The sequence below is a fragment of the Schistocerca americana genome, chromosome X (assembly GCF_021461395.2).
Source record: "Schistocerca americana isolate TAMUIC-IGC-003095 chromosome X, iqSchAmer2.1, whole genome shotgun sequence".
NCBI classification, from domain to species: Eukaryota; Metazoa; Arthropoda; class Insecta; order Orthoptera; family Acrididae; genus Schistocerca; species Schistocerca americana.
The window spans coordinates 910,618,998-910,631,190 of record NC_060130.1 but is presented as its reverse complement, the minus strand read 5'-3'; the positions used below and the strand labels follow the sequence as shown (position 1 = coordinate 910,631,190).

Genomic DNA, 12,193 nt, shown 5'->3' with positions numbered 1-12,193 from the left:
CGTAGGGGACCGCACCGCCACTTCCCAGCAAATTAGGGAAACTGTTGCTCCTGGGGTATCGGCGAGGACCATTCGCAACCGTCTCCATGAAGCTGGGCTACGGTCCCGCACACCGTTAGGCCGTCTTCCGCTCACGCCCCAACATCGTGCAGCCCGCCTCCAGTGGTGTCGCGACAGGCGTGAATGGAGGGACGAATGGAGACGTGTCGTCTTCAGCGATGAGAGTCGCTTCTGCCTTGGTGCCAATGATGGTCGTATGCGTGTTTGGCGCCGTGCAGGTGAGCGCCACAATCAGGACTGCATACGACCGAGGCACACAGGGCCAACACCCGGCATCATGGTGTGGGGAGCGATCTCCTACACTGGCCGTACACCACTGGTGATCGTCGAGGGGACACTGAATAGTGCACGGTACATCCAAACCGTCATCGAACCCATCGTTCTACCATTCCTAGACCGGCAAGGGAACTTGCTGTTCCAACAGGACAATGCACGTCCGCATGTATCCCGTGCCACCCAACGTGCTCTAGAAGGTGTAAGTCAACTACCCTGGCCAGCAAGATTTCCGGATCTGTCCCCCATTGAGCATGTTTGGGACTGGATGAAGCGTCGTCTCACGCGGTCTGCACGTCCAGCACGAACGCTGGTCCAACTGAGGCTCCAGGTGGAAATGGCATGGCAAGCCGTTCCACAGGACTACATCCAGCATCTCTACGATCGTCTCCATGGGAGAATAGCAGCCTGCATTGCTGCGAAAGGTGGATATACACTGTACTAGTGCCGACATTGTGCATGCTCTGTTGCCTGTGTCTATGTGCCTGTGGTTCTGTCAGTGTGATCATGTGATGTATCTGACCCCAGGAATGTGTCAATAAAGTTTCCCCTTCCTGGGACAATGAATTCACGGTGTTCTTATTTCAATTTCCAGGAGTGTAGCAACAAGGATACATATTGCTGTTAATGTATCTTTCTCAGTTTCTAGTAGCTCGTAATTGTTGCTGATGGATTCCTTTAACTTTGTTTCAGGAAATTAACGACAAATACGGTGTGTGAATCCAATGGCAATCATGGGAAGTGTGATGAAATTGTTCAGATTGATAACTGTCACTGAAGTATGGCTCTTGGGAAAGATGTGAGAAGATTGCATATGAAAGTGGAGTGCTGTGAAAAAAGGTGGAAACAATAGCAGAACTTATTACAATGCTCGAAAAAAGAAACTGTGTAAATGACAAAATGGAAAGTGTTCTTGAAGAAAATTTTAGCTGTTTTCCTTTAGAATTTATTGTTACGCACTTGAAAAACAGTGGTGCAAAGAAGCAATCCAGGTGCTACAGTGAACTAACCAAACCATTTTCCTTCCTATGTATTTCTTTTCCCATAGGGCATATAGATTTGTACACTCTATGTTTCTTTTGTCCCACCATAGTATTCTTCAAGATTTGGTGTCATCAGTAAATTGTGAACCTGACTATCTACAAGAGGTTTTCAAGTATCTGAAACATAATGACAGTGACAAACGGTATCTTAAAGAGAGTGTACTTATTTTTGATAGTATGTCAGTTAGGAAGCACATTGTGTCGAAAAAAAATTGTGCAGGCTATGTTGATTTGAGCAACATTGTGAATACAGATGCAGGAGAACTGGCTACTGAAGCTTTAGTATTTCAGATACGGTCATACACCGAAATGTTTAAGTCCCCAATTGTGTATATCTTTGTGAATAAACTGTATTCAGATGTAATAAATGAAATTGTGACAGTTTGTATACTGACTGTAGGTGTTCTTGCGAGGTCAGTGACATGCGATGGTGCTGATGTTAACATTCAGGCACTGAATGCGGAAAATTTTGCTCCTTACTTCAAGCATCCTGCTAATGACTGTAATGTTCATGCAATTCTCCATACACTCTGTAGGCTGAAATTAGTTTGTAATACTTTGGTTGCAAAGAAAACTATTAACTATGAAGCTGGAGATGTGAAATAGAACTATATTTTGAAGTTACATTATCTCCAAGAGTGTGATAATTTAAAATTTGCCAATTCACTCTCTGGTTCACATGTGAATTTGCGTAGTAAGAAAATTAATGTCTCTTTAGCAGCCCAGACAGTGAGCTGCAGTGTTGCTGATTCCATTGAACTTCTAGAGAGTTCCCAGCACCCAGACTTTCAGGACGCCTCTGCCACTGTAGGATTCACCAGAATTATTGATAAACTGTTTGATGTGTGCAGCTCTAGGAATGTTCATCCTAAGGGCTTTCAAAAACCCATAGAGAACTGAAAATGTAAACTATTGGCCTGAATTTCTTCATTGTGCAGAAAAATTCCTTCAAACATTAAGGATTGATGGTGTGTGTGCATTAGTACATCCACAAAAAACATTTTTACTGGAATTTTTGATGTGCACAAATGGTGGCAGGAACCTCACTCAGACGTTTCTCTTTCGGGATACTGAACCTCAAAAGTGTTTTTGATATACAAACTCTCACAAGATCATCTAGAACTCCTTTTTCTTGCATCAGATATAAGTTTGGTTGGAACAATAACCCCACAACATTATAGTTCCAGGTTGTCATGAGAACAAAGTTGCTGAAGAACAATGTTACTGCAAGTGATGTAGGTGACATTGGGAAAGTGAGATCTTTTGGTGTTCATGAATTCTAGTGCCATACGAAGCAAAGTGATAAGTTCACTGATGATATTGAAGATACTAGTTACTTTGAGACTTTTGATTCAACACTACTCAGTGAATAAAATGTACTACTTATTATATATCAATATATCTTATGAGAAATATTTTGCAAATGTTAAGATGTACTGACAGCAAAGGACTTATCACTGTTCCCTAAATGTGCCCAAATGATACACTTACTACAAGACTCATGTTGCAAATCCATCTGCCTTTGCTATAGAGGTTGACAGAGGTGGTTTGCTTCACCCATCTGTAGCAGTGTTAAAAACAGTTCAGCATACAGCAATATGCTTTTGTTCTGCTCTAGTGACATTTATTTTAAAACGAAATCTTTTTTTTTTTTGCAAACTTATTAATCCTCTGTGTTGTGTTTTTCGTGAACAAGCCAAAGTATCTGGCAAAGTGCATACGCTAGTTTCTGCCACTGACTATGAAGACATGCATGAGTCACAGTTAATATGATTTATATATGCTACTGTGTACCTTCAAATTAGATTAAAGGCACACACAAAAAAGCAATAGATGCTGCAGAGGGTAACTATTCTGGCATGAGGCAAAGGTTGAGGAAGCTAATCACATTTGCCAGTGTGACATATGTGAATATACACTGAAGCGCCAAAGAAACTAGTGTAGGCATGTGTATTCAAATATAGAGGTAAGTAAACAGACAGAATATGGCGCTGCAGTCGACAATAAGACAGTTGTTATATCAGTTACTGCTACAATGGCAGATTATCAAGGTTTAAGTGAGTTTGAACGTGATGTTATGGTCGGCGCACGGGCTTTGAGACACACCATCTCCGAGATAGCGATGAAGTGGGGATTTTCCTCGTACGACCATTTCACAAGTGTATTGTGAAAATATCAGGAATCCTTTAAAACATCAAATCTCCGAGATTGCTGCTGCCAGAAAAAGATCCTCCAAGAACAGGACCAATGACAACTGAAGAGAAACCTTCAACGCAACAGAAATGTAACCCCTCCACAAATTTCTGCAGATTTCAATACTGGGCCATCAACAAGTGTCAGTGTACGAACCATTGAATGAAACATCATCGATATGGGCTTTTCGAGCCAAAGGCCGACTTGTGTATCCTTGATGACTGCACGACACAGAGCTTTATGCTCTTCCCGGGCCTGTCAACACAGACATTGGACTATTGTTGACTGGAAACGTGTCGCCTGGTCAGACGAGTCTCGTTTCAGATTGTATCGAGCAGATGGATGTGTACGAGTATGGAGACAACCTCTCGAATCCATGTACCCTGCACATCATCAGGGGACTGTTCAAGGTGGTGGAGGCTCTGTGATGGTGTGGGGTGTGTGCAGTTGGAGTGATATGGGACCCTTGATGCGTGTAGATTCTACTCTGACAGGTGACATGTACCTAAGCATCCTGTCAGATCACCTGTATCCATTCATGTCCATTGTGCATTCCGACGGACTTGGGTAATTCCAGCAGGACAATGCGACACTCCAAATGTCCAGAATTGCTACAGAGTTGCTCCAGGAACACTCTTCTGAGATTAAACACTGCCGCTGACCACCAAACTCCCCAGACATGAACATTATTGAGCATATCTGTGATGCCTTGCAACGAGCTGTTCAGAAGAGAGCTTCACCCTGTCGAACTCTTACGGATTTATGGATAGCCTTGCGGGATTCATGGTGTCAGTTCCCTCCAGCACTGCTTCAGACATTAATCGAGTCCATGTCACGTCGTGTTACAGCACTTCTGCATGCTTGCGGGGGCCCTACACGATATTAGGCAGGTGTACCAGTTTCTTTGGCTCTTCAGTAGATATTGAACGAAGCAAAACAATATATAAAAATTAAAATTTGATGTTTACATGTTACTAATTTGACCGTCTCCTACCTTTCTCAAAATTTTTGCCCGCAAACTGTTAACATAACAATCTGTAAAGTGATTTGTATTAACATTAAAAAATTTTTTCTCCTGTTAGTAGCTGAAATAAGCAACAAAGCAATGGTTCAGCAGTTTTGTTGCCTAATGTTGTGTGCAGAACTTTTCTCGTCAGGTGCAAAGAGAAATGCACTTTACATCAAATGTCTTACTGTGTGAAAGTTCGCTACATATCTGATGATGTTCTTGTAGTAAGAAGTTCTCATGTCAATGTTTTGGACATTCTGTATCGCTATATAGTTTCTTCATTCAGGAAATAAAATGCGAAAGTGAAACGAAAAACAATTGTTGCACAGAGATAAGATTTTTGAGAAACATTATTCGTCAGCAGCCTTAGCAGTAGTACGGAAATTACGTAAGTAAACACGACAGAATAACTGCGAAATTAGTCTGGCAGTGAAGGGTTAGAAGATACAAGGCAATAGCTAGCAGAGAAAATTAAACTAAATACACACACCTTGCCCCAGTTTAAAAGGGTGACTGCGACGTCACGCATCACGGCTTTGATTCGTATAGTAGTCTCTCCAGTTTAGTACTAACGTCACTGGTAGCGAATGGAGCTCACTGGTAGTATATGACGACACTCTCGTAACCCCAAGGTTTATTTCATTTATTCACAAATGAAGAAAATTGTCTTATAGTCTATGTTCGCAAATTGTGTTGCATATATATGAATAAAGCTGCTACTATATATATATATATATATATATATATATATATATATATATATATAGTAGCAGCTTTATTCATCCATAGATCTCTTTTTACAAGGATATAGGACATGTCAAAGTATTTACAAATTTAGATAAATTTAAAATAAGCTAATCAGTATACCCATATATTTACAGACTTCTAGTTAGAGACAATCATTAGATTTACTTCTGGCATACAATACTTTTTTTACAAATAACTTATTAAATAACAGTCAATAGCTTCGCTGCACAGTGCCGATGGTACTGTTACCGACGACTGTGCCGCTAAAGCGGAGTTATTGAACGCAGTTTTCCGAAATTCCTTCACCAGGGAAGACGAATGGAATATTCCAGAATTTGAAACACGAACAGCTGCTAGCATGAGTTTTGGAAGTAGATACCTTAGGGGTTGCGAAGCAACTCAAATCGCTTGATACGGGCAAGTCTTCAGGTCCTGATTGTATACCGATTAGGTTCCTTTCAGATTACGCTGATACAATAGCTCCCTACTTAGCAATCATATAGAACCACTCGCTCACCTTTAGGTCTGTACCTACAGATTGGAAAATTGCGCAGGTCACACCAGTGTTTAAGAAGGGTAGTAGGAGTAATCCATCGAACTACAGACCTATATCATTGACGTCGGTTTGCAGTAGAGTTTTGGAGCACATACTGTATTGAAACATTATGAATCACCTCGAAGGGAACGATCTATTGATACGTAATCAGCATGGTTTCAGAAAACATCGTTCTTGTGCAACGAAGCTAGCTCTTTATTCGCACGAAGTAATGGCTGCTATTGACAGGGAATCTCAAGTTGATTCCGTATTTCTAGATTTCCGGAAAGCTTTTGACACCGTTCCTCACAAGCGACTTCTAATAAAGCTGCAGGCCAATGGGGTATCGTCTCAGCTGTGCGGCTGGATTCGTGATTTCCTGTCAGGAAGGTCGCAGTTCGTAGTAATAGACAGCAAATCATCGAGTAAAACTGAAGTGATATCAGGTGTTCCCCAGGGAAGCGTCCTGGGACCTCTGCTGTTCCTAGTCTATATAAATGACCTGGGTGACAATCTGAGTAGTTCTCTTAGGTTGTTTGCAGATGATGCTGTAATTTACCATCTAGTAAGGTCATCTGAAGACCAGTATCAGTTGCAAAGCGATTTAGAAAAGATTGCTGTATTGTGTGGCAGGTGGCAGTTGACACTAAATAAAGAAAAGTGTGAGGTGATCCACATGAGTTCCAAAAGAAATCCATTGGAATTCGATTACTCGATAAATAGTACAATTTTCAAGGCTGTCAATTCAACTAATTACCTGGGTGTTCAAATTACGAACAACTTCAGTTGGAAAGACCACATAGATAATATTGTGGGGAAGGCGAGCCAAAGGTTGCGTTTCATTGGCAGGACACTTAGAAGATGCAACAAGTCCACTAAAGAGACAGCTTACACTACACTCGTTTGTCCTCTGTTAGAATATTGCTGCACGGTGTGGGATCCTTACCAGGTGGGATTGACGGAGGACATCGAAAGGGTGCAAAAAAGGGCAGCTCGTTTTGTATTATCACGTAATAGGGGAGAGAGTGTGGCAGATATGATACGCGAGTTGGGATGGAAGTCATTAAAGCAAAGACGTTTTTCGTCGCGGCTAGTTCTATTTACGAAATTTCAGTCACCAACTTTCTCTTCCGAATGCGAAAATATTTTGTTGAGCCCAGCCTACATAGGTAGGAATGATCATCAAAATAAAATAAGAGAAATCAGAGCTCGAACAGAAAGTTTTAGGTGTTCGTTTTTCCCACGCGCTGTTCAGGTGTGGAATGGTAGAGAGATAGTTTGATTGTGGTTCGATGAACCCTCTACCAAGCACTTAAATGTGAATTGCAGAGTAGTCATGTAGACGTAGATGTAGATGTGAATGTAATGTCACATTGTTCACTCATATCTCACTATCAGTCACTGCACACACTATACACACATTGTTTCATAATACTTCACTCACTACAGACACACACACACTGGTGATCTCTGGACCATTTTCTGTACCGAAAATTCCCATTTGCTATCCTGAAAAGCTGAGTCAGCATCCCTCAATAATGAGTGAGATGTTGAGCTCAAAGAGAGGAAGAGGTGTTAGTACTGTGAAATGCATAGCTTGGGGGCAAGTTTTCCTAGAAAGGAAAAAAAGAAGGAAAAAAACATAAAGTGAAGTGTGATGTGGAATTTGGATATTTTATAATCATTATTATTATTATTATTATTTATTTGTATAACATTTTTTATCAAACCCCTAATCTGTTTTAGCTAAGTAATCCTTCAATGTATAAACTGTATTGCACAACAGATACTTTTTAGCTGCCTTTTTAAATAAGTGTATTTTTGCAATTTCTTTAATCTCTTTTGGTAATTTATTGTACAGTTTTATTCCTTGGTAGAAAATGCTGTTAAGATTATAAACTCCTGGAAATGGAAAAAAGAACACATTGACACCGGTGTGTCAGACCCACCATACTTGCTCCGGACACTGCGAGAGGGCTGTACAAGCAATGATCACACACACGGCACAGCGGACACACCAGGAACCGCGGTGTTGGCCGTCGAATGGCGCTAGCTGCGCAGCATTTGTGCACCGCCGCCGTCAGTGTCAGCCAGTTTGCCGTGGCATACGGAGCTCCATCGCAGTCTTTAACACTGGTAGCATGCCGCGACAGCGTGGACGTGAACCGTATGTGCAGTTGACGGACTTTGAGCGAGGGCGTATAGTGGGCATGCGGGAGGCCGGGTGGATGTACCGCCGAATTGCTCAACACGTGGGGCGTGAGGTCTCCACAGTACATCGATGTTGTCGCCAGTGGTCGGCGGAAGGTGCACGTGCCCGTCGACCTGGGACCGGACCGCAGCGACGCACGGATGCACGCCAAGACCGTAGGATCCTACGCAGTGCCGTAGGGGACCACACCGCCACTTCCCAGCAAATTAGGGACACTGTTGCTCCTGGGGTATCGGCGAGGACCATTCGCAACCGTCTCCATGAAGCTGGGCTACGGTCCCGCACACCGTTAGGCCGTCTTCCGCTCACGCCCCAACATCGTGCAGCCCGCCTCCAGTGGTGTCGCGACAGGCGTGAATGGAGGGACGAATGGAGACGTGACGTCTTCAGCGATGAGAGTCGCTTCTGCCTTGGTGCCAATGATGGTCGTATGCGTGTTTGGCGCCGTGCAGGTGAGCGCCACAATCAGGACTGCATACGACCGAGGCACACAGGGCCAACACCCGGCATCATGGTGTGGGGAGCGATCTCCTACACTGGCCGTACACCACTGGTGATCGTCGAGGGGACACTGAATAGTGCACGGTACATCCAAACCGTCATCGAACCCATCGTTCTACCATTCCTAGACCGGCAAGGGAACTTGCTGTTCCAACAGGACAATGCACGTCCGCATGTATCCCGTGCCACCCAACGTGCTCTAGAAGGTGTAAGTCAACTACCCTGGCCAGCAAGATCTCCGGATCTGTCCCGCATTGAGCATGTTTGGGACTGGATGAAGCGTCGTCTCACGCGGTCTGCACGTCCAGCACGAACGCTGGTCCAACTGAGGCGCCAGGTGGAAATGGCATGGCAAGCCGTTCCACAGGACTAAATCCAGCATCTCTACGATCGTCTCCATGGGAGAATAGCAGCCTGCATTGCTGCGAAAGGTGGATATACACTGTACTAGTGCCGACATTGTGCATGCTCTGTTGCCTGTGTCTATGTGCCTGTGGTTCTGTCAGCGTGATCATGTGATGTATCTGACCCCAGGAATGTGTCAATAAAGTTTCCCCTTCCTGGGACAATGAATTCACGGTGTTCTTATTTCAATTTCCAGGAGTGTATATATATATACTCTTTGCACATAAAACGCTACTTCACAAGATGAATTTCAATTGGTGGTCTTCAGTAAACTTGTTGACCACTTTCTCATCACACACTGGATAAAAAGATTTCAATCATTGTTTTTCCTATTGTTACAGAAATGTTTCTATTGTTTCCATAGCAAGTGCAATGCAACATCCTCTATCTACCATTTCGTTGAAAAAAATTTCGCCCTTTTCAGTTATGAACAGCAGTGTTCAGTTCAACTTTCTATTAAAAGAGTTTCAAAACTTTCAGTACATCAGAAAAAGATGAAGCACGACTATTTGGTAGAAGAAACTGAGAAAATCTACAACTTTGCTGGGGTTTCTGACTTCCTCCCTTGTGTAGGCTATACAAAGGTCTACATGCAATATTGCCTTTCCAAAGTTCAGAATTAATTTAACATGTACATTTAGACGTTCTTCTGAATATGTGCCTTTAATTTGATGGAAACTGCGTTTTTAACAACAGTGAAGAGACACAAAGATGCTCTGTTAACTTGTGGCATAGGTTTATCTGTGTCTGCTACATTGTGTACCTGTTGGCTGCAGCTCCTCCGACTCCACTATTCAATCAATATTTAGTTTATGTTTCTATTTTCACTCGAAATTACTATGAGAAGATATCAAAAATCAAGGTACCTGCACATTGCGTCAGAAATCGGTAATGGAATGTAGTGAAACAAGAGACAGCATAACAGGTCACAGAACAGAATAATATGATTAATAATTTAAATGGAAAGCTTATAAATGATCAATCACATGTAGCAGGTTGTTGTTGTTGTTCTGGTCTTCAGTCCTGAGACTGGTTTGATGCAGCTCTCCATGCTACTCTATCCTGTGCAAGCTTCTTCATCTCCCAGTACCTACTGCAATCTACATCCTTCTGAATCTGCTTAGTGTACTCAGCTCTTGGTCTCCCTCTACGATTTTTACCCTCCACGTTGCCCTCCAATACTAAATTGGTGATCCCTTGACGCCTCATAACATGTCCTACCAACCGATCCCTTCTTCTAGTCAAGTTGTGCCACAAACTCCTCTTCTCCCCAATTCTATTCAATACCTTCTCATTAGTTATGTGATCTACCCATCTAATCTTCAGCATTCTTCTGTAGCACCACATTTCGAAAGCTTCTATTCTCTTCTTGTCTAAACTATTTATCATCCACGTTTCACTTCCATACATGGCTGCACTCCATACAAAAACTTTCATAAATGACTTCCTGACATTTAAATCTATACTCGATGTTAACAAATTTTTCTTCTTCAGAAACGCTTTCCTTGCCATTGCCAGTCTACATTTTATATCCTCTTTCCTTCGACCATCATCAGTTATTTTGCTCCCCAAATAGCAAAACTCCTTTACTACTTTAAGTGTCTCATTTCCTAATCTAATTCCCTCAGCATCACCCAACTTAATTCGACTACATTCCATTATCCTCGTTTTGCTTTTGTTGATGTTCATCTTATATCCTCCTTTCAAGACACTGTCCATTCCATTCAACTGCTCTTCCAAGTCCTTTGCTGCCTCTGAGAGAATTACAATGTCATCAGCGAACCTCAAAGTTTTTATTTCTTCTCCATGGATTTTAATATCTACTCCAAACTTTTCTTTTGTTTCCTTTACTGCTTGCTCAAAATACAGATTGAATAACATTGGGGATAGGCTACAGCCCTGTCTCACTCCCTTCTCACGTGCTGCTTCCCTGTCATACCCCTCGACTCTTATAACTGCCACCTGCTTTCTGTACAAATTGTAAATAGCCTTTCGCTCCCTGTATTTTACCCCTGTCACCTTTAGAATTTGAAAGAGAGTATTCCAATCAACATTGTCAAAAGCTTTCTCTAAGTATACAAATGCTAGAAACGTAGGTTTGCCTTTCCTTAATCTTTCTTCTAAGATAAGTCGTGGGGTCAGTATTGCCTCACGTATTCCAATATTTCTGTGGAATCCAAACTGATCTTCCCCAAGGTCGGCTTCTACTAGTATTTCCATTCATCTGTAAAGAATTCGTGATAGTATTTTGCAGCCATGGCTTATTAAACTGATAGTTTGGTAATTTTCACACCTGTCGACACCTGCTTCCTGCTTTCTTTGGGATTGAAATTAATATATTCTTCTTGAAGTCTGAGGGTATTTCGCCTGTCTCGTACATCTTGCTCACCAGATGGTAGAGTTTTGTCAGGACTGGCTCTCCCAAGGCTATCAGTAGCTCTAATGGAATGTTGTCTACTCTGGGGGCCTTGTTTTGACCCAGGTTTTTCAGTGCTCTGTCAAACTCTTCATGCAGTATCGTATCTCCCATTTCATCTTCATCTACATCCTCTTCCATTTCCATAATACTGTCTTCAAGTACATCGCCCTTATATAGACCCTCTATATACTCCTTCCACCTTTCTACTTTCTCTTCTTTGCTTAGAACTGGGTTTCCATCAAAGCTCTTGATATTCATGCAAGTGGTTCTCCTTTCTCCAAAGGTCTCTTTAATCCTCCTGTAGGCAGTATCTATCTTACCCCTAGTGAGATAATCCTCTACATCCGTACATTTGTCCTCTAGCCATCCCTGCTTAGCCATTTTGCACTTCCTGTCGATCTCATTTTTGAGATGTTTGTATTCCTTATTGACTGCTTCATTTACTGCATTTTTATATTTTCTCCTTTCATCAATTAAATTCAATATTTCTTCTGTTACCCAAGGATTTCTACTAGCCCTCATATTTTTACCCACTCGACCCTCTGCTGCCTTCACTACATCATCCCTCAAAGCTACCTTTTCTTCTTCTACTGTATCTCTTTCCCCCATTCTTGTCAATCGTTCCCTAACGCTCTCCCTGAAACTCTGTACAACCTCTGGTTTAGTCAGTTTATCCAGGTCCCATCTCCTTAAATTTCCACCTTTTTGCAGTTTCTTTAGTTTTAATCTATGATTCATAACCAATAGATTGTTGTCAGAGTCGACATCTGCCCCTAGAAATGTCTTACAATTCAAA

The 12,193-nt window shown here is 42.2% G+C and overlaps 1 protein-coding gene across 1 annotated transcript; it reads left to right on the top strand.

Moving 5' to 3' along the window:
* Positions 1–1,114: 1,114 nt before the first annotated feature.
* On the top strand, positions 1,115–2,276 carry LOC124556386. The gene is made up of 4 exons (XM_047130349.1): positions 1,115–1,132; positions 1,174–1,325; positions 1,427–1,973; positions 2,016–2,276. The coding sequence occupies exons 1-4, from the start codon at positions 1,115–1,117 to the stop codon at positions 2,274–2,276; spliced, it is 978 nt and encodes a 325-aa protein (XP_046986305.1).
* The last annotated feature ends 9,917 nt before the right edge of the window (positions 2,277–12,193 follow it).

Excerpts from the sequence above, each read along its gene's own strand:
- LOC124556386 (XM_047130349.1), top strand. Across the intron at positions 1,326-1,426 it reads GGTGCAAAGAAGCAATCCAG|TATTCTTCAAGATTTGGTGT; the intron begins GTGCTACAGTGA and ends GTCCCACCATAG. Across the intron at positions 1,974-2,015 it reads TTAACTATGAAGCTGGAGAT|TGTGATAATTTAAAATTTGC; the intron begins GTGAAATAGAAC and ends TATCTCCAAGAG.